This window comes from Bos indicus x Bos taurus, chromosome 10 (assembly GCF_003369695.1).
Source record: "Bos indicus x Bos taurus breed Angus x Brahman F1 hybrid chromosome 10, Bos_hybrid_MaternalHap_v2.0, whole genome shotgun sequence".
Lineage (NCBI taxonomy): Eukaryota > Metazoa > Chordata > Mammalia > Artiodactyla > Bovidae > Bos > Bos indicus x Bos taurus.
Window position 1 is genome coordinate 19,914,776 of NC_040085.1, and position 22,956 is coordinate 19,937,731.

The 22,956-nt window shown below is 51.9% G+C and overlaps 1 protein-coding gene across 5 annotated transcripts; it reads right to left on the minus strand.

Annotated features, from left to right (window-relative positions):
- Positions 1 to 146: 146 nt before the first annotated feature.
- On the minus strand, positions 147 to 22,491 carry ARHGEF40 (Rho guanine nucleotide exchange factor 40). Of its 5 annotated transcripts, none has more exons than XM_027553377.1 (24): positions 22,074 to 22,491; positions 19,140 to 19,337; positions 17,269 to 18,520; positions 16,954 to 17,121; positions 16,685 to 16,805; positions 16,032 to 16,128; positions 15,841 to 15,921; positions 15,595 to 15,711; positions 10,949 to 11,044; positions 10,726 to 10,841; positions 10,225 to 10,351; positions 8,069 to 8,191; positions 7,849 to 7,992; positions 6,752 to 7,362; positions 6,405 to 6,639; positions 5,960 to 6,046; positions 4,905 to 5,120; positions 4,024 to 4,194; positions 3,044 to 3,221; positions 2,239 to 2,343; positions 1,870 to 2,013; positions 1,234 to 1,376; positions 806 to 851; positions 147 to 686 (listed from the first exon to the last, which is right to left on the minus strand). In XM_027553377.1, the coding sequence occupies exons 1-23, from the start codon at positions 22,074 to 22,076 to the stop codon at positions 810 to 812; spliced, it is 4,575 nt and encodes a 1,524-aa protein (XP_027409178.1). In that variant the 5' UTR covers positions 22,077 to 22,491; the 3' UTR covers positions 147 to 686; positions 806 to 809. The 5 variants fall into 5 exon arrangements, 4 of the variants coding, with proteins under 4 accessions (XP_027409178.1, XP_027409175.1, XP_027409177.1 ...); XM_027553374.1 differs by having other exon boundaries at positions 1,234 to 1,364; positions 22,074 to 22,178; XR_003513042.1 differs by lacking the exons at positions 1,234 to 1,376; positions 1,870 to 2,013 and adding an exon at positions 1,415 to 1,648 and having other exon boundaries at positions 22,074 to 22,194.
- Between the last annotated feature and the right edge of the window lie 465 nt (positions 22,492 to 22,956).

The following is a 22,956-nucleotide window of genomic DNA, read 5'->3' on the forward strand; positions in this document are numbered from 1 at the left end:
AGCTTTGTGCCAGTAAGGGGGTACAGTGTACCTTGCAGCCTTGGCTTTATTTTCTGTGTTCTAGTTAACGATCGGGTTAGCAGAAGTGCTCAAGTTAGTGGTATCACTTCAACCCTGAGGTCTGCTCTAGCTGTTCGGAGACAAAGTGTGAGTAAATATATTTAATATAACAATAGTATTATAATAACAGTAATTACATATACAAAGTTTGCAGTTCCCTGCCCCACTCTTCTGTAATGGTTTGCATAGCTCCGTGTCCTATGACACCTGCCCCCCACCCTCAAAAACGGAGTTGCCAGGAATTGGCAGAGATGAGTCTTCTCAGGATGAGTCAGGGGGCGGCATGAGGGGAGAACACAGGCTATGGAGGCAGGGCTGACACGGAGCTGTGTCCTGGGAGTATGCACTGGCCCCGGATGGGGAAGGACTGGACGGAGGAAAATTTCCCCACCTCCAGGGTATAAAGGCAAGCAAGTGTGGACACTCTGGTTCTTGTAGGAAGGCACCTGGCTGGGAAGAGCTAGAGACAGTGGTAGCAGGGAGACATACTAGTCCTTTGACCTCCTCTCTGTCCAGGAAGCAGAGGGAAGGACTTCAGTGCTCTTCCAGTCCTCCACTCTGTGCCCTCAGCATCCCAGCCCAAAGTGTGCTGAGAGGAGGGGCGGTAGCCAAGCTCCGGATCTTCTCTGGAAGCCAGGAGAGAAGAGGGAAGATGGGTTGGGAGAGGGAAGAAGCTGACTCCCAGGCAGCTGGGGAAGGGAAGGGAAAGGATGTAGGATATGGTAGAAAGGGGGCACCAACTTACCCAGTCACAGAGGCGTGGTGGGGTCGCTCAGGGCCCGGGTATGACTCTGAAGGAAGAGAAACCACAGTGAGTTTAAAGCATAAGAAATCATCTCTTGTATAGAGAGATTATATAACCCTCCCTCTCTCCCAAGCCTGTCAATTAGTTCACCCTTTTTTCCTCATCATTCCTGAATTTTGTGGATTGAATCCAAGTTCAAACCAGTCTGTTAGAATTCTCCCCTTTCTCTCACTCTTGCACTACATTCCTTATTAAAGATTCTTTTTCACTTCTGACCTTCATCCCTCTTAGCCAGGCCTGGAGGAGAGGAGAAACGCAGACTGGACAAATAGCCTTGCGGGAGCACAGGCTCACTGGTTCCTCTGCCCCTCATGAGTTGAACGACCAGAAGAGCCCACCCCATTCTCAGCACTACTGCAAGGACTTACCTGCCGGGATAGCCCTAAGATCCCTCCACTGGACAGAATGGGAGTGCTGCTCCCAGGGTGTGGGGCTTGCAGGTTGGGGCTGTTTCTCGGTCCTGGGGACACATCTCCAGAAGAGTCAAGTGTTTCTGGGGCTGGAGGGGAAGCTAGGGTGAGAGCAGAGTACAGAACCCCTCTAGATTACCTTAAGCAACCAAGCTGCTCCATCAGGGAAGAAAAAGCTCCATAGCAACAGGAAGCTGTAAGTCACCATAGCAATCCAGTTGCAAGAGAACCCCCCTACCAAGAGGCAGGAAATTGTCAGCGGCATCATTAGAGCAACCAGGGAAGAAGCGACAGGAAACTATAAGGATTGCCGTGGTGAACCAGGAGGGTACAACAGGAAGCTGAAGCAGTTTCCATAGAAACCCAAGGAGAGCTAGAGAGAGAGGTACAGAGGAAGTGCTTCTTAGCAACAGGCTGCTGTAAGCATTACCCTAGCAACCAGATGGAAGGCTCTTTTAGCAATGGGGAAGCTGTACATAGTTGTCATGGCAACTGGGCCACTTGGCTAGAGAAAGGAATTGCTCAGCAGCAAGCAGCCTGAACATCACCATGATGACCCAGCTGTTGGGAGCCACCCCTTGAGAGGTGCCTCACCCAGGGCAATTTGCTTGACGTCCAGATCCCAGGCCTCCTCCTCGACGCGGGCAGGCAGGGAACACGCTCCCGGGGAGAGACCGGGAAGGGAGGGGCCGGCATGCTCAAAGGATGACACGGCCACCGAGGCCCGGGTGCGGGCGGCTGCAGAGAGTGGGGGGGTGGGGGGTGGGGTGCTGGTGTGGGAAAGCCCTCCTGGCTCCCTGAAATGATCCTCATCTACTAGAGGGCCTCCCAGTCAGTCCCACAGTTTCTGAGAAGATATATCCACTGCGACCCTTCCTCTCTTTCCACCACACCTCCTCACGGTGCATTCACTCTCAAGGTCTTTGACTCCTGGGGGCCACCCCCCTGCACTCCGGCCCTCACCTCTTCCAGTGAGCAGGGCACTCAGTGTCCGCTCCCCAAGTGCTTTGATGTCCAGGAAGGGTTTATTCCCAATGCCCATGGAGACCATCTGCTGCACTCGGAGCTCTAGGGAACAGAGACCGTGTTACCAACTTCTTTGCTCCTTCCCAACTCTTCATTCCTCATTCTCATTCCCTTGGCGTCTCTTGTTACTCTCCTGTTACGACATGGATGATGATGATCCTTGACTTCCCCCTTAGACAGCTGTCTCTTCTACCTGTTGCATCCTGCCCATTTGGCATTCCTGCTACTCAACTTCTCTTCTAATACTCACCTCTTCTTTTATCTTGGGTATTAAGAGCAAAATTCCCATTTTTACATACCTTTACAGTTTATCAAGTGTTTCCATATATATCACCTTATTTAATCCTTCCTATCATACCAAGATGTAGATGTTACTTTCCACTTTTCAGATGAGTGGAATGAGAATTAAAGAGAATTAAAAATGAAAAACAAAAACTAGCAAAAGACTGCTCAAAACAAACAAACTAGGTCTGCTAACACAGAAATTAAATTCTGAAAGGCAAGGCACGTGCATGGAACACCCTCTGACTCTCTTTTGCCCAGCCATTTGTGCTCACCTTCCTGAAGCTTAGCGGCTTCCTCTTTTCTTTTGGTACACCTTAGACTAATTTCTATCTCAGCAGTCTCTCTCATGTCGAATCTTCTCATACACCATTCTCCATCTTATACCCTCTTTTCCCCAGGCTCTCTCCAGCTAACCTCCTTGATCCCAAGCACACCCGCTCCTGGTTCTGCCCGGTACCCTTGTTGTGGGCTGCCTGTCTCCACAGCAACTGGGCAATAGAACTTGTCCACTTGAGTTTGATCTCTGGTGAGGCTGCCTGCAGGGTGTACGCCTCTCGTGCGCGCCGCCGCCGAAACCACAATTCAAAGCAGAGCCCACTGTCCCCGATGTTTTCTGTTAGCCCCATGTCGGCAGTCTGAGAAAGAGCAGAGGAGTGTGGGTGAAGATGAAGTGCGTCCTGACTAGATGGTACCATGTGGAAAAGCACTACACTTAGCTTGGCATCTGGGAGATGCTCAGTAAATGTTTGCTCAACACCTACCCTGTGCCAAGTGCTCTACATTTAGCCTTCACAACAACCACGATTTACAGAAGGGGGGGCTGTATAATACCCAGAGCATCTTGTCCAAAGGCTTATCATAGCTTATTAGAGAAAGTTCAAGCCCATGGCTGTGTTATTCCAAACCCAAGCTTTTTTCTCTATATTGGACTCTGTTGGAACTAGTATAAGAGGACTACGTCAGAGAAACTCTTAGAATCATGCTACATTGCCTGATCTGGGACTAGGCTGCTATTGATGTTTATCTGGATATCAAGGCTGTTTCCCTAAAGCAAGGCCTCCCTCCTCTTGGTTTCTTCAGTTCCATAAGTTAAGCTATATTTATAGTGTCCTCTCTTCATCCCCCAGGGACCATCCCTAACTCAGAAAGCATGTGTGTTCTTAATGGGAAAGTTCCTCTTCCCTTCTGGTTTGGAATGCCCCATGAATCTCCTGTGTGAATAAGAACGCCATGCAGTAGGCCAATGACAAGGACTTCTGTCACCTCGACACCCTAACCTGATGTTTGATTACAGGCCAAAGCCTGTTCAACATGATACAGATTCTGAAGCTGGGTTGGGATTGAGTTTTCCAGAACATCCTGAGTTCTCAAGTAGAGCATGATTTCCTGTCCTGTCCCTGTGGTTTCCCACCACCACCCTGCCCCCAGGCATTGTACCTTAAAGGCCTGCTTATAAACGAAGGTCTCTGACCCCCCCTCAGGGCCCTTGAGCTTGCTGAACAGGAGGAGATGCTCAAAGAGAAAGACATGGCGAAAGCACTTTTTTCGGCCACAGATGACTGTGAAAGGGTCCCGGTGCAGGAGTTGGCCCTGCTCCTTCAGATCTATCTGGGGAAAGCAAAAGGAAAAGTCATTGGCCCTGGAGCCCTTTATATATATTTTATGGAGCGTAAAAATGGGATTTATAGGGCAAGGGGCCTAGTGCACTGGTTCTCAGGCACAGTGAGGAAATCAGGAAAGCCCCTGGCCTAGAATCCATCTACTGGTCACCATGCACAGCACACCTGGCGTGGCAGCACAGCCCTGCCTCTGAAGACAGAAGATGGATCACACAGTAGGGTTTAGAGCCTCCAGTGGGTAAGCCTTTGCATGTTGGGGACCAAAGCACCATTTTGCCCCAGGAAGAGAATCAAATCAGCAAAGACCTGAAGGGAAAAGAGGTCTAACCCAGTGGAGGTAGGTTTCCAAGTTGTTCTGGAACCTTAGGGCTGGAAAAAGACTAAGGAGAGGAGAATAGGTATGTGTTGAGTGTTGAGATACAGAATGAACTGCAGGGTAGATGTAGATAAGAATTAGGAAAGGAATAGGAAAGCAGAGGCAGATACAGGGTCATGGGATGTTGGGCAGGACATAGCTTTATTAGTAATGAGGAAATTGAGGGCCAGTGAAGTTCAGTGACTTGACCAAAGCTATCCATGTTTGTTAGAAATGACAGCCTGGGGCCCTCTGACATTGAGTCTATTTCCCTGGTCACCAGCCCACACTGCTTCTGAGGTCACAGGGCGGCCTGGGCTGGTATGTCTGGAACATGCTCTTACCTCACAGCCACGCACCGCCTCTACAGCCAGCAGGTCTCTGCCACGGATCTCTTGTTCCCGGAGCAGCTGCACAGCAGCCCCAAGGGCCTGGCGCTCAGAACTTGGTTCAGGCCCAGCTTCCCTTAGGAGCTCCTCTAAGAGCCGCCCATACCTGGCCAGCTGCTCCAGGGGCTGCTGCAAGGCCCGGGGCAGGTGAGGGCCCCCCTCCAAGGTGCCCTAGTATGGGGAGGAAACAGATAGGAATGAAGGAAGGTGCTAAAGGCCTTTGGAGAAGATGGGCAGTACTCTGGGTTTTTAGGGGTAGATCAAGTCCAGATGGTCTTCCCAGATGGTACTAGAACCCACCTGCCAATACAGGAGACTTAAAAGACTCAAGTTTGATCCCCAGGTCAGGAAGATCCCCTGGAGGAGGGCATGGTAACCAGCTCCAGTATTCTTGCCTTGAGAATCCCATGGACAGAGGTGCGTGGCAGGCTACAGTCCATAGGGTCACAGAGTTGGACATGACTGAAGCAACTTAGCACGCACCCACAAGCCCAGATACACCCAAAGGTAAGGTGAAAAACCTTTCCGCAGAAAGAAAGGAGGTAGGAGGCCTGCATGAGACTCAGACATCCTCTATATCTTAAAGGAGAATGGAAGAGGAATACAAATAATCCCTTGAATTCTCCGGCTTTTAACTTTTTTTTTTTTTTCGGCTTTTAACTTTTGAAGTCACTTTCACATCTTTTGATGTGAGGTCTTTTGAGCCTCTGAGCAGTCCATTAGTTAGATGTAGTGAACACTGCCCACTTTTCCTGGATACAGAAACAGCAGCCTGGAGGAATCAAGACCCTTGCCCAAAATCCTCAGGTGGACGGGATATGATCCCAGCTTCACCTGGCTCCCAGACCAATGCGTGCCCCACCCTCAGCAATTCTGGGAGATTACTGGTAGCTGATGCTCCACGGCACGTCTAGGAAAGCTTTTTTTTTTCCCTGAGAGATTTTGAGGTTGGCTGAATTTTATGTCTTCCTGGCGTCTCCCCTTCTCATGAGAGTAGGAGAAAAAGTTACCTTGGTTGGGGGGCTGAGGGCTGTCAGACCGGTCTCCAGTTTGTGCCGGTGCTTCACGTACTGGGCATAAAGGCTGAATTGGTCCCCCTGTGCCAGTAGGGAAGCAGTAAGTCATCTCCATGAGGCCCTGCAGACCAGCCTCTCCCTCTCCTCCTCCACATCCTGTGCGGCCGGAAGGAGGGACCGGCCCCGGGGGAGCACTCAGTCTGCCTGGGGAATGACAGGCTCCGGTGGAGAGAGCAAAGGCCAGGCAGCCCTGATGTTGGGGACACAGAGGTGGAGTAGATCCAGGAGCCCAGCAAACAGCACTAGGCCCCAGTATCTGGAACTGCACATTCCGGTGGGGGGAGTGGGGAGGAGAGAGGTACTGAGAAGGAGGGACCGTGGATGGGGCTGAGACGTGTGAAGGGAGAAGCCCTGGAAGACATTTTAGAGGCTGACTCACATGGCGAAGGAAGCAGGCCCCGATGCGCAGGGGGTGGGTGGCGCAGCCCTGAAGTTCCCGCAGAAAGTGTGTCCGGTGGAAACTGCGGAGCCTCTCCCGGGCGCTCAGGGCAGCAGCCCAGGTGCCCCGCAATTCTGGGGTCAGCTCAGGCCCTGGGGGTGGCACCGGCTCACTTAAGGCAGCCACATATTCTTGCTCACAGGTAATCAGCTCAGACACCAGACGCTGCTGGGCGCTGCAGGTACCACAGGGAGAGACAGGAGGCTGTGGCATGGGAGGCATCACCACCCCGACAATGTCACATTCTTTTCCTGCGGGGCAGCTGGGTCTGCTGCTTGGGTTCTCACCTGATGCTCCGCTTGCGCTCCATCCGGGGGGTGCCCACTCCCCAGGGCCCTTCTGGTCCCCCAGCCCGGCCCAGCAGCACGTGTTCCCGGGGTGAGCACGTCCTGTCTACCACCTCCGTACTGGTGACTTCCAGACCTCGGATCAGCACAGTCCTTGGTGGTCTGCCTTCTGCTTCTGGACCCAGCTCGGCACCCTCCTCCTCATAGTCCTCCCCACAGGGGGCCAGGGAGCAGTGGGACGGGGCTGCCCGTGGCCCAGGGCTGCTGGGGAGCAGCAGGGAGCTGAGGCTGGGTGAGGGGCTGTGGGGGCCCCGTGGGGCCCCTCCGCTGCTGGCACTGTCTGCCCGTCGTCGCCGGTGGCCCCGGGGACTCGCTTCCTCCCCCAGCTGTTGTTGAATCCTCCTCTCCAGCTCTTGGCAGCGGGCCCGGCAGCGGCCCCATTCTCGCAGGGCTGCCGGGCTGCCCAGGTCCAGGGCCAGGGCCCGCATCTCCTGGAAGGTGCCAGCGCTGGGCTCCGGGGCACGCCGCAGGGCCAAGGCTGCCAGCACCGCCTCCCGCCCTGGTCCCGCTCCTGCCAGCCTCGCAGAACCTTCATCCACCCATTCGTGTGCCTGCAAAGCCAAAGGGAAGGGGAATGGGGCCAGGAAAGGGTGAGGTCCCGGGCCACTCCCACGAGCTGCCCCATGGCAGCTCCTGTTCTTCTTCACCAATGGCTTCCCAAGGCCCAGCACCACCAACCCCCTCAGAACACCTCCGCTCACTGTCCTGCATCCCTGCCTAATGTGTTACTCTGAGCTGGTAGGGAGACAGAGGGGCCTAGATGAAGATGGCCAAAACACAGAATTTACAAGTGGTAGGCTCTGTACTGAGTGCTTGTTACATACTGCTTATGATAAGCCTCACGCAGCCCTGTGAGGTAGGTGCCACGAGGCACACTCAGGTTTAGTCTCCTATCCCAGGTCATTCATCAGGTTAGAGCCAATAGTCAAAGCCCAGGGGAGGCCTCCTAAGTCCTGGCTTCTAACAGCTCCCCGATCAGCTTCTCCAGGCAGAAGAAAGGTGGCGGTGGGCACTGGAAGAAAAGGCTCGGCACATACCTGCTGGAAGAAGCGCTGTAGCCGCAGAGCCCGATGGAGGCCACTCTCCACCTGCTCCAGGCGCTGTTCAAAGACATCCAGAAGCTTCTGGGAGGCAGCGTCCTCTTCCAGGGCCAGGGTCTCCCTCGCTTGGGCCAGGCGCTCCTGGAGAAGCGAGGCTGCTCTGAGGCCTGGCCCTCAGTCCAGCAGTCTCCCCTTCCTCCCCGCTCCCCCTTCTCACCTGAACCTCAGCACTGAAAGCCCGGAATCGTAGCTCTGTCTCCTGCAGGGCAGGCAGGGAGTCCCCAGGCACGGCAAAGCTTGCCAGCTGCTCCTCTCCGGGGCCTGAGAGCCACTGCAGTGCCTGGGGCAGACAGGGTGGGAGAGCAGGGCCATGAGGGAGAATGGGGCAGGCAGGGCGAAGGAGAGCTGAGGTCCAGCTCCCACCTGACTGCCCTAACTTGTAGAAGTTGGGGGAAACCACGTCATCTCAGCTGTCAAGTGGAAATAACAGTGAGTGGTGATAATTTCCACAAGGGTCAAGCGAGAAAGTGAGTAAGAGATCTTTGTAAAACACGAGGTGAAGGGGAGGCTGGGCTGTTAGGAAGCACTGAGACCTGTGCTTGGGTTCCAGGACTATGCCTGGAGGTGAAATAGATAAAACTAGTGTGAACTGGAGGCAAAGGGGCCAGAAGAAATTTCACATTTACAGAGCCTAGTGATAGGGGGCAGTAGTTCCAGGGACTGGGCCTGGAGAGACAACTCAGGTTTGTGTGTGTGTGTGTGTGTGTGTGTGTGTGTAGCTCTGGTTGCCTATTATGGGGCTCTAAGAACTCTCATGTTGGTTCTGGGATGTTTGACCAAAAAGGGATGGTAATTCCTTCCTCTGAAGAAAGGCTGGAAGCTGGGGCAAGACAGCCTGAGGACAAGAAGTCTGAGAATGTTCCCAATAACCTGTGCCAACAATAAACACTTCTGCAGTCCTCTGCTGAAATCATTTGATCACCCTAATGCCCTCGTGAGGCAGGCCTTACTGTCACCCCCATTCTGCAGACGAGAACGTGGGAAGTCAGAGATGTTTCAAGGCTTCTCCAACATCTCACTCTTAGCAGAGCACAACTCAAACTGAGCACCTTAGACTCCAAATCCTGTGTGCTAACAGTTTTTAAACAGGAGGAAAACAGCTGATTAGCAAGCAAACAAACAGTAGAAGTAGGGGGTTAGGTTTTATGTGAAGCAGAGTGCCTGGAAGAGGGCTCCACCAGATACCCTGGTGGTTCTGCCTGCAGTAAAGCGTCTGCCTGCAACGCGGGAGACCTGGGTTCAATCCCTATGTCGGGAAGATCCCCCCTGGAGAAGGAAATGGCAACCCACTCCAGTACTCTTGCCCGGAAAATTCCATGGATGGAGAAGCCTGGTAGGTTACAATCCATGGGATTGCAAAGAGTTGGACACAACTGAGAAACTTCACTGGTTCACAGACCTGGATGCTGGAATGTGTGTGTGCACTTAGTCACTCAAGAATACTGGAGTGGGTTGCCATGCCCTCCAGGAGATCTTTCCAACCGAGGTCTCGAACCCAAGTCTCCTGCATTGCAGACAGATTTTTCACTGTCTGAGCCACCAGGGAAACACAGATGCTGCAATGGAGGAAGCTAAATATGCAGAAATCTCAGAAAAGACAGCCCTGCCCCTACCCTCCTTTGTCATTGACCCTGAGATGACCCTTCCCCTGAGGCTACATGCAGTCCATGAGGTGATCACTAAGCACACACAGGAGTTATGGAAGAGCAATCAGATTTCAAAGCTCCGTTTACCCTACAAGATAGGGTGGAGAGCAAATCTCTATGGAGCTCTTAACCCCAGGAGAAAAGAATTAAGGTTCAAAAAAGCAAGCCTTATCCCCGAATCTTTCTCATAAAGAGACTTCAGTTTCCAAGGCATTTAGCAGCTTCCATCATCCTCTCCTTCTAAGGCGGAGGGAGGTGGGACCTTTCCAGCCTCAGGTTTGGGGATGATTATTGCCTAAGGGGTGGACAGAGCTGGTGTCAATGGACATTTGTTATTTCTGAGCTAAGGAGGTAGGCTCTCAGAATCAATAGACTCTTCCTACAGTCCCCGAGGGCACCCGAGCATCTCACAATTTCTAAGGATCCTTGATCAAATATCAACAGTGGGAAGGGGAGATCTGTCTTCTCTTTCTTGCTGGTGCTGAAATGCCATCTCCCTCTTGCTGAATCTCACACTGACCATGATCAACTTCCAAGGAGATGAAGAGGGAGGGAGGGTTGTTCAGGTTAGGAGAACACCATCAATTGTAAGTATCAGTGGGAAAAGCGTTGCTGGAGGCCAGGCCCTCAGGTGGAAAGAGGCATGAGGGAGGGGGTGTTGGCTCACCTGCTGCAGTCGGTGCAAGCGTTGCCGCTGCTCCTGCTGCTGCACGTGCAGATTGGAGAGGCGCACGAGCTGGTGAATGGCTTCATCTACCTCTTGATACAGTGCAGCTGGACCTGGACCTTCCAGCCTGGGGAGGAAGAGGGGCAGAATTAACCACAGCCCTTGTCAAGCTCTCCTCCAAACCCATCGCATCCTTGCATTCCAACGTGAGGGGTGACACAGCATTCTAGGTCAGCAGATGGGCCTGTATCTGAATCCTGACTCTTCCATTTACTGACTGACCTTGGCCAAGACATTAAACATTTCTGATCCTCCAAATCTCCATTTATAATCATGACTAGCATCTGGGGATGTTATGAGGGTTGTACATGGAGAAGCATGATATCCTGTCCAGATAACATGCTTAGTTAAGAATTTTCTGGCAGCTAAGGTGAACTGGCAGTTCTCTGCTGTGTCTCCATCATGCATGTCCACCTGCCCCCGTGCACCCATCCCTCGTACTTGCTGCTGTGGGTGGATCGCAGCTTCATCAGGATGGCTCCTCCGTCCCTCTGCAGCTCTGTCAGCCGGGGATCTGCCAGTACCTTCTGCAGGGGCTCAGGCATTCCTACCACCTCCTGGCGGGCAGGGAAAAATTGACAGGATTCCACCAGAAGGTCCTCAGCTCAGCTCAGCCCCATCCCCACCTCCACCTCATGCCCTTTGGTCCCATCTTATTTCATACCTCTCCTTCTGGCTCTGCTGCTCTCTCTAGTTCCTCAATGGCTTGCCGTATAGAGCCCAGCACACCTCGGCACAGGTGGCACAGCCTTGCCACTTGCTGAAACAAATACACGGGGATGGAGTCCAGGGACAGAGTCTAGGATAAGGGGCCTAAGCCCAAGAGTGGAGGTGGGGCAACCCTAGAGACTTTTATGAGGCAATGCTGGATTCAGTTAGAAAGTAGGTTATTGCTTACTAACTATATGACTTTAGGCAGGTCCAGAAAATTCCCTGAACCTCAGTGTTCTCAACTGTAAAGACGTACCAGATTTAAAGGTTTAAATAGATGACCCTACATAAGCAGTTAGCATAGGGCTGACACATTTTACAGCTTAGTAAACATGAATCTCCTTTCCCTCATCTGCACTGCCTCTTCACACTATAAGACCCACCTCTCTGCCTATTCAGATGCGCTTCCCCTTTGATCCACAGCTTAGAGACCATGTTACAGACCCCCTTTAATACTCAGCTCAGATCATGTTCAGACCTCTTTTCTTGAAGACAGCATTCAGATTTCATAAAATCAGAGATGTCCCAATTGGTGTACTTTGTGGGCAAAAATCTTGAGGCTGGAATGTTGGTGCAGGGAGCAGGTATAGGAAGGCACCATCTCCAAAAGTAAGTAACTTGTTACAGGTCATATGGAACCAGAATCAGCCCCTCTGAGTCAGCTCTTTCTAGAACCCCAGTGACATTCTGCATGCTTCTCCTGTTGTTTCTAACTTATCTTCCACCAAAAATGATATGTTATTTAATGTCATGTTAAGAATCACAAAAAGAGAAGATTACAGGCCAATATCACTAATGAACACAGATGCAAAAACACTCAACACAACATTAGTAAACCAATCCAACAATACATTAAAAGGACCATGCATCATGATTAAGTGGGATTTATTCCAGATATGCAAGGATGGTTCAACACCTGCAAATTAATCAACATGAAACACCACAGTAACAAAATGAAGGCTAAATATCACATGATCATCTTGATAGATGTGGAAAAACTTTTCACAAAATTCAATATCCACTTATGATTTAAAAAAAAAAAACTCTCAATAAAATGGGTGAAGAGGGAAACACCTCAACATCATAAAGCCCAATTATGACAAACCCACAACTAACATCATACTTAATGATGAAAAGCTGAAAGCATTTCTTCTAAGATGAGGAACAAGACAGGGACATGCATTCACACCAGTTTTATTCAACATAGTTTTGGAAGTCCTAGACACAGCAATCAGAGAAGAAAAAGAAATAAAAAGGCATCCAAACTGAAAAGGAAGAAGTAAAATGGTCACTGTTTGAAGATGATATGATACTATACATAGAAAATTCTAGAGAAGCCACCAAAAAACTACTGTAACTCACCAATGAGTTCAATAAAATTACTGGATACTGAATTAACATATAGAAATTGGTTGCATTTTTATACACTAACAATGAACTATCAGAAAGAGAAATGAAAACAGTTCCATTTATAATAATATCAAAACAAATAAAATGCCTAGGAATAAACCTAACTAAGGGGGTAAAAGATTTGTACTTGGTATAACACATTGATGAAAGAAACTGAAGATGACACAAACAGATTGAAAGATATACCATGCTCATGGATTGGTGGAATTAATATTGTTAAAATGTCCATACTTCCCAAGACAATCTACAGATTCAAGGCAATCCCTATCAAAATATCAATGGCATTTTTCACAGAACCAGAACAAATAATTTTAAAATTTATATGAAAATACAAAAGACTCTGGATAGCCAAAACAATCTTGAGAAAGAAGACCAAAGTTGGAGGTACCATGCTCCCTGATTTCAAACTGTAACTACAAAGTTACAGTAATCAAAACAGTATGATACTGGCTCAGAAATAGACACACAGATCAATGGAACAGAATGGAGAACCCAGAAATGAATCTACACACATATGGCCAATTAACCTGTGACAAAGGAGGCAAGAATGTACAATGGAAAAAGACCATCTCTGCAATAAATGGTGTTGGGAGTACTGAATAGCTACCTGCAAAAGCATCAAACTGGACTACTTTTTCACACCATGCACAAAGATAAATTCTAAATCGATTAAACACTTGAATGTAAATCTTGAAATAACAAAACTTCTAGAAGAAAATATAAGCAATATGCTTCTTGACATCTTAGTATTATTTTTTTGGATACATCTCTAGGGAAGGGAAACAAAAGCAAAAATAAACAAATGGGATTACATCAAACTACATCACCTTTGTGCAGTGAAGGAAACCATCAACAAAATGAAAAAACTCCCTACTGAAGGGGAGAGGACATTTGCAAACAATATATCCTATAAGGGGTTAATATCCAAATTATATGAAGAACTCATACAACTCAATATCAAATAAGCAAGCAACCCAATTAAAAAATGGGCAGAGGATCTGAATAAACATTTTTCCAAAGAAGACATACAGACATTGTTTCATGGCCAATGGGCACCGAAAACAATGCTCAACATTATCAATAAACAGGAATGTGCAAATCAAAACCACCATGAGATACCACCTCACATCTGTCAGAATAAGTATAGGTGAGGATGTGCAGAAAAGGGAACCCTCATGCACTATTGGTGGGAATATAAACTGGTGTGTAGGCACTCTGGACAACAGTATGGATAATCCTCATACGATCCAGCAATTCCACTCCTGAGTATTTAATACAAAGAAAGTGAAAACAGCAATTAGAAAATATATATGCACCTCTATGTTAATTGTCAGAGAAGGCAATGGCAACCCACTCCAGTACTTCTGCCTGGAAAATCCCATGGACGGAGGAGCCTGGTGGGCTGCAGTCCATGGGGTCGCTAAGAGTCGGACACGACTGAGCGGCTTCACTTTCACTTTTCACTTTCATGTGTTGGAGAAGGAAATGGCAACCCACTCCAGTATTCTTGCCTGGAGAATCCCAGGGACAGGGGAGCCTGGTGGGCTGCTGTCTATGGGGTCGCACAGAGTCGGACACGACTGAAGTGACTTAGCAGCAGTAGCAGCAGCATGTTAATTGTGGCATTATTACAATAGCCAAGATAAGGAACCAATTTAAGTTCCCATCAGTAGATGAATGGCTAAAGAAGATGTGGTGTACACACACACACACACACACACACGAATATTACTCAACCGTAAAAAGGATGAAATCTTGCCATTTGTGACAACATGGATGGGCCTAGAGGGTATTATGCTAAATGAAATAAGTCAGACAGAAAAATACAAGTACTGAAGGATTTCACTTATATGTGGAATCTAAAAAACAAACGAACAAACATAACAAAACAGAAACAAAGTTATAGATACAGAGAAAAAACAGGTGGTTGCCAAAGGGGAGGGGGTGGGGAGAGAAAAGAAATAGGTGGGGGGGCGGTGTGGGGAGACGAAAGAAATAGGTGGGGGAGATTAAGAAGTACAAACTTTCAGTTGCAAAGTAAATCAGCCACAGGTATGAAATGTACAGTGTGGGGAATATAGTCAATAATTATGTAATACCTTTGTATGGTGACAGATGTTAATTAAACATCATGGTGATCATTTTGAAATGTATGGAAATATTGAATCTACTCTTGTATACCAGGAACTAAAATAGTGTTGTTGGTCAATTATACTTCAAAAACAAATAAACAAAAAACTCATGGAAAAAGAGATCAGGTTTTTGTTTTTTTTAAAGGGTGTAGATGAGGGGGAGGGGGAATTGGACAAAGATGATCAGGGCTACCCTGATAGCTCAGCTGGTAAAGAATCTGCCTGCAAGGCAAGAGACCCTGGTTCAATTCCTGGGTCAGGAAGATCCCCTGGAGAAGGGCTAGGCTACTCACTCCAGTATTCTTGGGCTTCCCTGGTGGCTCAGCTGGTAAAGAATCCTCCTGCCATGTGGGAGACCTGGGTTCTATCCCTGGGTTGGGAAGATCACCTGGAGAAGGGAAAGGCTACCCATTCCAGCATTCTGGCCTGGAGAACTCCATGGATTGTATAGTCCATGGGGTTGCAAAGAGTTGGACAACTGAGCGATTTTCACTCACTCACTCAATCAAAAGTTAAAACTTCCAGTTACAAAATGTGCTGTGTACTAGGGAAGTGATGTACAACACAATATAATTAACACTGCTGTATGTTAAATATGGAAGTTGTTAAGAGTAAATCCTAACAGTTTTCATCACAAGGAAAACAATCTTCCTATTTCTTTAATTTTGTATCTGTATGAGATGATGAATATTCACTAGTGTGGTAATCACTTCATGATTGTATGTAAATCACTGTGTTGTATACCTCAAACTTGTTCAGTGCTGTATGTCAACTATATCTCAAAACTAGAAGGAAAAAAAGAATTTATTTAATATATTCCTCCCATCTTCCCAGCAGCCCAGGGTACACGCACAATCTTTTGCTCATAAATACTTATTAAATTTGCTAATAAACAGGTGTTGAATTGTGAACCATAACTACTTATTGAACTAAATGGAAGGGAAACCACTCTTTCCCAGCCCCTTGGTCAAGTCTCATTTGCCATTTTTTCCTAGAAATGTCCTCTGCTGGGTCACTCCTGGCTCCCAGTGTCCTGGGTGTGGGAGAGGAAGCTTACCTGGTGTGTCTCTACCCAGTGACTAGGAGAGGGCTCCCTGTGACCTCCCAAGTCCCACTGCAGCTCCTCTGGCTTGGCCACTCTTTTCAGATCGCCCTCTGATAGCAACTCAGCACCCTGTAGACACATGAAGACAGGGGGTTTTGGGCCTGGGCACCTAGGGATTCAGGGATTGACCAGGGGCTCCAACTAGCCTCTTCTCTCTCCATCACTGATGGGAACTAGGTGGGAATGAGGAGCTCAAACCTGAAGTCCATGGAGTTCAGCTGGAGGCTCATCAAGAGTGAGAAGCAAGAGCCGCTGAATGAGGGGAGGGTCTCCCGAGTCCTGAAGGCAGAGAAGAATAACCCTAAACTACAGGTGACTAGGTGGCCTGGAATGACCACTAGGAAAGAGTTAGGGCCCAGAAGAAGTAATCATCTCAAGGGGTTGGTTACCTGAAGTTGACTCAGGACAGGAATGAGAGCTGGAGGCAGTGGGGGTGCCTTGCGAAGATCCAGCAGGACAGATAGCCCCAATATCTGTAGATCAGGTCTGTGGGGGCAGAAGAGCCAAGGAAAGAGAGAGAGTGTGTGTGTGTGTGTGTGTGTGTGTGTGTGTGTGTGTGAGTGTCACTCATCCTCAGGAGAAGTTAGATCCTAGAAATGGGCAAAGGATCAAACAAAGCCTGGGATGTGTGTCCAAGCGATAGTGATGACTAGCAATTAGGAGTCTATATTCATACAACTACTGGGTCATGGGATCAGAGTTTAAAAAGTTACGAATTCTGTGCTCCAGAAGGATATGAATTCAATCCAGCACCTAGCCTAATAGATTCTGGGTCTCAAGAAATAGTTGTTGGATGAATAAATCAACATTTTTATAATCTAGGTAGTATCTTAGGAGACTGAAAGTCAGCAGGGTTGATTTTGAGGATTGATGAAGACATTCTGCAAGTCAGGGGTCAGGAAGGTCAGACATCAATGACCTGAACAATCTGAGGGTTGTAGAAGTAGGTGTCCTAGAGGTCAGTGTCCTGTGGAAAGAAGAGGGCAGGGTCCTTATGACCCAGGAGGTTACTGTGCAGGGTGGCAGCCTGGGCCTCAGTTACCTGAGCAGTGAGTGAAGGTAATGAAGAGCAGTGCTCAGCACGTCTTGGGAGGGTGGGGGCTCCTCGGGAGGGCACGGTGGGGTAATGGTCAGCAGAGCTCGCCCACTCTGGTCCACCCCTCCTAAGGACACAAAATGGCCAGGCTGTCCTGGCTGAGGGCAGGCCTTGGCTACCTCCCATCTACCCCGCCTCCCTCTGCAGCCCACCTTGGAGGCTTTTCCTTAGAGGCTTTTTCAACCCCTTCCCTTCAGCCACTGCTGCCCACTGACCAGTCAGGATGAGGAATCCAGATGCCAGTAAGTCCCAAGCTACACCAGGGTCATCAGAGATGGAGACTGGGGGCCCTTCTTCCGGAATGCTCTCCCCTTTCACTTCTTGCACAGTCTCTGGGGGTGGTTTTAGGGGGTCGGAGAGGAGCCCTTCTGGATCGTTGGGCGCTGCAGACACAGGGCAGAGCTATGGGCCTGAAGTGAGGACAGGTCTGGCTGTTCCACTCCCAGCCTCACTTCTGCTTTTCCTCTAGCCCCCTTCCCTAGACTCCACCTAGCCCGGCCCTTGCCCTACTGGCCTCAATGTTGTCTCACCTGCCATGCACACCAGGCTTAGCCCCTCCTGTTCTCTTTCTCTGGCCCTTTCTTCTACAGGCCCGCAGACTTCTTGGGACCGAGGCTCTTTTTCATCTGGTGGTTTGAGCTCCTCTCTTGGCTCAGGTTCTGGCTTCCCCGAGCCTTCATGTTCCTCCTTAACTGGGCTGCATCCTGGAAGCTCGTGTTCGTTTGGTGGGGGCAGGCTGACAAGGGCTTCCTGGTGGCTGGTCTCTTCCTTGTCCCCAGGGCTCAGTGGGGCACTGTCCCCTCCTCGGTTAAGAGCCCCTCTGCCTGCAGCTCGCTTCTTTCTCCTGTTTCCTTTGCCTGTTCTCCGAGGGGTACCAGGCAGCCCTTCAGCCCCTTGGCCTGGTCCTGCTCCAACCTCGCCTGGCCTCAGAGGGCAAGACTCGGAGGCTTCTCCCAGTGCCTCTGCCAGGGGCTCAGATACCTCCAGGGCTGCTGCCTCTGGGAAAGCCTCAACCTCAGCTCCCGGGGGAGACCCAGGGGAGGCTCCAGTGCTGCTCCCTTCACCAGGTGGCCGGGCTCCATCCTGGTCCCGAGGCCCCAGACCCTTCTGGTGCATCCATGCCCGGTGTCTCCGATGCCGGCCCTTCCCTCCAGCACCCTTGCGTGTGGGTACTGTCCGGGTCCGGGAGAGGCCAGAGGAGCCTTCAGCATCCATGGGGCTCCCCCTCACAGGCAGTGTCACCTCCAGCAGCTCCACATACTCGCCCTCAGGTCCTTCAGCGGGGGCATTGTGCCCATCCCCGGGACTCCGGGTGCCCAAGGCTTCCTCTGGGAGTGGAGGGCTGGGGAGCCCCGGGGGCCCCGAGGGCAGTTCTGGGGGTAGTGTGCTTGGCCGATGTCCAACCATGAGGCCTCCTTTGTGCACAAATCGAGGGCAGATGAGCTCAGCCCAGGGCAGTCGCTGAATCCCAGAGGGCGCAGACAGAAGGCAGGTGCTGAGGCGACCTGTTGGCCTGTCCTTATTGATGCCTTGTAGCCACTCAGGTGTGAACAGGTATGCACAAGCCTCATTAGGCACAGGCAGCTCCTGCACTCGCCCACCCCCTGGGGCCAGGCACTTGAGTGCTAGGCGGGGTGCTTGGGCTGCTGAGGGTACCACTTGCAGGTAGAAGTCTCCCGGGCGCAGCAGCTGCCAGGGGAGGGCGGCCAGCTGCACCACTACCTGCTCGTGCAGGCAGAGGGGCCAGCCCTCGTGGAAGAAGAGGAAACCGCTGTACTGGGCCTGGGGAGATAGAGGGCAGGCTGTGCTCAGGCTTCCTCTGCAGATGAAGCCAGCAGGAGAGGCTAGTTAGAATGGGACTAGCCTAGGCAGGAGTGGCCTTATGCCTGGTGGGTTAAGACTCCAGGGGTGCAGGAGGAGATATCTTGCTGTGTGCATGTGACAGAGGGAAGGATTGGAACTGATCGGTTTTCTGGTGGTAGGAAGCTTCTCTAGGAAGCTGGTTCCACGAGTAGGAGGGGCAGAACTGAGTCATTATAAAGATATGGTCAGCAGATGCTATTGTTTTGGAGGAGTTGGAGACTCTTAGGAGGTCTTTAGAGCTGTAGAAGTGACTTTGTTGAGTCATTCTTGGGGGAGTCAGTATCTTGAAAAAATTGATATGAGGAGGGAAATGTCTGGAATTTGGTCTGGAGGGTCAACATCTTTGGGAGTTGATGTTTCTCAGGGATCACTATTTAGGAAGATGAGTGTCTATGTGTTAGTATCTGAGTGGTAAGTGTCTCTGGGGGCATCAGTATTGGGCAGGCAGTGTCTCCAGGTGGGGGGAAATTAGTCTGACTGGTGCCTGGGGTGAGGCAGTGGATCTTAGGGGAGACAAAACAGGAACGTGTTCACTTACACAGGCTTCCTGCTGGATCTTGGCAAGCAGGTGCTTGGCAGGCACCAGGAAGTCCAGTGTGTATCTCAGCGCATCCTCCCGATAAGTCCTCTCCACCACCTGGAACACTTGGCCCAACAGTGTGGGGGCTGTTGCCTCGAAAGGTGGGTAAAGGGCCGCTAGAGTACTCTGCACACAGTCCTCTACTGGCTCAGGCTCCTGGAAGAGACAAGATCAGACAGTGGATCCCTAGCACCCAAGCATGGTTCCTTAAAGGCTGGTGTTGTCCCCCAGGGGCCCCATCACGTACAAAGTGTGTGTAGAGAGGCAACATTCAGGAAATGCTGGCTGAATGAGATGGGAGTGGGGCTGGGCCAATCAGAGTGCACTCTGAGACCTTGGTTTTGGAGATCCGGGGAGACTTTTCTGTGAATGTCTTTTATCAGGGCTGAACTTGGTTTTTGTACATTGGGATAATTGCATAGGCCCTCTTTCTCAAGAAGAGATGGGCCCCTGGGCCATCAGGGAAGTCACAGGTGGCTGAGAGTTCTGCAGGGTGAAGCCTTTTGACACAGCCATTCTACTAGTCCCTCCTCACAGGGCCTGCCAACCAGAGTCATGTTGTCGTGAAGTCACTCAGTCGTGTCCGACTCTTTGTGACCCCATGGACTGTAGCCCACCAGGCTCCTCCATCCATGGAATTTTCTAGGCAAGAGTACTGGAGTGGGTTGCCATTTCCTTCTCCAGGGGATCTTCCCGACCCAGGGATTGAACCCAGGTCTCTTGCATTGCGGGCAGATGCTTTGCTGTCTGAGCTACCAGGGAATCACTACCAACCAGAGACCCCCTTCTTAAGTAGAGGTGCCACCACCCATGAGCAATCATATGCTAATGGTCATTAGGTGGGAAGAAGGACTGAAGGGCTATCTGTCTTGAGTCTTTCTAGCACCCCTCATCCTCTCCAGTGGCTCTCAAGGAATCACTCATTCCCTGAGTGTGCTGGATTAGGTTACAAAGACTTGGGTGGGGACAGCTGAAAGAAGGAAAAGTCACAAAAGGAACACGTAGGGAAGGGAGGAGGCTTTGCTGGTACGTATTGGAGCTGAAATATTTTCTGATTTCTGTAAGGCCTGTCTAACAACCTCCATCCTGGGCCACTCAAAAGTTCTCAGCCCTGTTGCCTCTAGACTCACCTCCCTAAGTGAATCAGTTGGATATCTTTCTCCATCTCAGAACCTAAACAGCCACCCCTTAGGCTATTCCTTTACAAACTTACTTCTCTTTCAAGGTGGCTTTGAAATTCCTTTTATCAGATTTCTTTGCTGTAACTGGGCAAGGGTGATGCTCGAATTGAAGTGTTTACTTAGTACTCTACTCTGCATTGCCCTCCCCACCCCCTACTCCGCCGGCTCTGCCCTGAGGATAAAACCGCATACTTTACTTTGAGTCCTTCCAGCCTGAGTGTTACAAGCCTATCCCGACAGTCAGAGAAGCGAGGCAGCCACTCCAGAGAGCGACAGTCAGTGCGTCAGCACCGAGACCCGGCCCCAAGGTGTGTGGGCGAGCAGACAGACCCCCCAGTGTTCCGGGGACCCGGCCAGCTCCGGGAGCGTGGGTGGGGGAGGGTGGGGATGGGCGGGGTGAGGCAGAGTGGGCTGTCCCCTCGGAGGCCTGGAAGGGGGAGCTAGAGCTGGAGCGGCGAGGCAGCTGCAACCCATTAGGGGCGGTGAGCTCATGGCTGAGTGAGAGTCTCAGCCACAGGAAACGGCAGCGGCAGGAGGGGAGGAGGGGTCTGGGGTGGGAAAGGGCGGGCAGGAGCTCAGCGACCCGGCCTCCAGCCGGCCCGGACCAAAGAGAAGAGCAGAGAGACTGAGTCAGCTCTCCCTGGCCCAGTTCCTCTTTCTTCTTGTTCCAGTCTCCCTGCCAGGGGCTGCCCTTCCTTCTGTAGAGGAACAACCCCGGTGGTGCTCCTACCCCTCCTCCACTCCCTGCTGTGAGCGCCCCCTGGCAGGGCCTCTCCCCCCTCCTCCACTCCGTGCTGTGAGCGCCCCCATGGCCGTGCCCCCCCTCTTCCCTCCGCAGTGGGCGCTCTCCCTGGCAGTGCCCACACCTGCAATGACTCTTTAGAGAGTTCTTTTGGAGTGAAAGTTCACAGGACCATGTCCACTCCTATAGGCACTGCCATCCTCTAGCAGCGCTCTCCTGCTTCCTGTGCCCTCGAGTTGCTGCTGCCAGGGTCCCCAACCCGCTGCAGCGGGAATGCTCCGAGACAGTGCTTCGCTTCCCTGCAGCGGGAGCTCCGGAGCACTCCTCCCCCCATCGCATCTCGGGTCGGCTCCGGCATCGTTACGCCCCCTGGCACTGTGGGCCCCCTCCCCACTCTGTCCACTACTCTGAGGCAGCATCTCTTTCTCCACGGGAATTTCCCTTTTTGACGAGGTCCCTGGCCCCAACCCAGCCGCAGCTGTGGCCGGTCCCCCAGGGCCGGATGGGTGGGCCCGGGGTGGGGCCCGGGATGGAAAATGGTGGTTCCAGGCAGGTCATTTCTCATGACCCAAGGCCGGGCCCCCCTCCAGGGCCGCTGCAGCACGAACCCGCAGGGGTCTCCCGCGGGTAAGGAGTTGGGACTGGGAGGGGGAGGGAAGATCCTGCAAAGGAAAGCACAAGTCAGGACAGAGGAGGGCGAGGGGAGGTATGTGGATTAGGGGGAGAGACCTAAGGGAGGTTGGGGGAGGGCGCGAAGAAAAGGGGAAGAAAGGAGTGAGGGCAATGCCCAGTGGGGTCAGTGGGGCAGACAGGCAGATCAAAGAAAAGAAGGGGGGGATGGGAGGAAGGAGAGTCTCAGGAGCGCTCAAGAGTTCCAAGCTGGAGCAGGAGGCACCCAGCTTGGGGCTGGCGATCCGCAGAGGACGGCGCGAAAGCGGAGGGGACACCGGGTGGCGACGCGGGACTCACCATGGCTCGGCTCGCGGCCGCGTCCGACGCTCGGGCCGGCGGGCGGGGCCGAGCGCGCCGCCGCCTCCCTCCCGCCGCTCGCGTCTCGCCGGGTCTGGCTAGGGGACAGCTCCGGCCGCGGTGGCGGCTCGGCCCGCTCGGGCTCCCAGGCCGCGGGGCCCCACCAGGGAGGGTCGAGACGGCCGCCCCTCCTCGCCCCGCCCTGCAGTGCCCGCCTCCGCCTCCGCGTCCGACCCCCTGCCGGGACGCCCTCTCCCGCGCCGGGCCTCTGGCCGCTCCCCCCGACGCCCCCAGAGGATCTCCCCGGCTCTCCCGCAACCCTCTTCCACCTCCGCCCCGCCCTCCAGCCCGTCTCCCCGTCCCTGACCCTCGGAGGCCCGTCCCGCCGAAGATGCCCCTCTTTTCCCGCCTCCGCCTAGCGCTCTAGGCGATCAGTTTAGTCTCCGCAAGGGACTGTCCAGAGACTGGGGCGTGCGTGAATTCCCTGGGGTCCCCAGCCTAGGATTGGAGTCATTTGATGGCCGGAAGCCTCCTGAGTCTAACTCGCCTGGGAACCTCTTCTCCCCTCGGTTGCCAGACTTTGGCAGCACTGGCAGCACCTGGAGCTCAGAAGAGAACCCCCCCCCTCGCCCCCGCCCACAACACACACACACACACACACACACACACACACACACACACACACACACACACACACCACACACACACACACACACACACACACACACACACACACACACACACACACACAGCCCCTGCTAGCTTCCCTCGGAGCTGGGGGCAGGAAAATCGGGGGATTCCTCCCCCTCTCCAGGGGCTTGCCTGCCCTCCTCCTTCCCCTCCCATCTCCTCCGGCCTCGAGCCTTCGGGCTCCGACAATGGG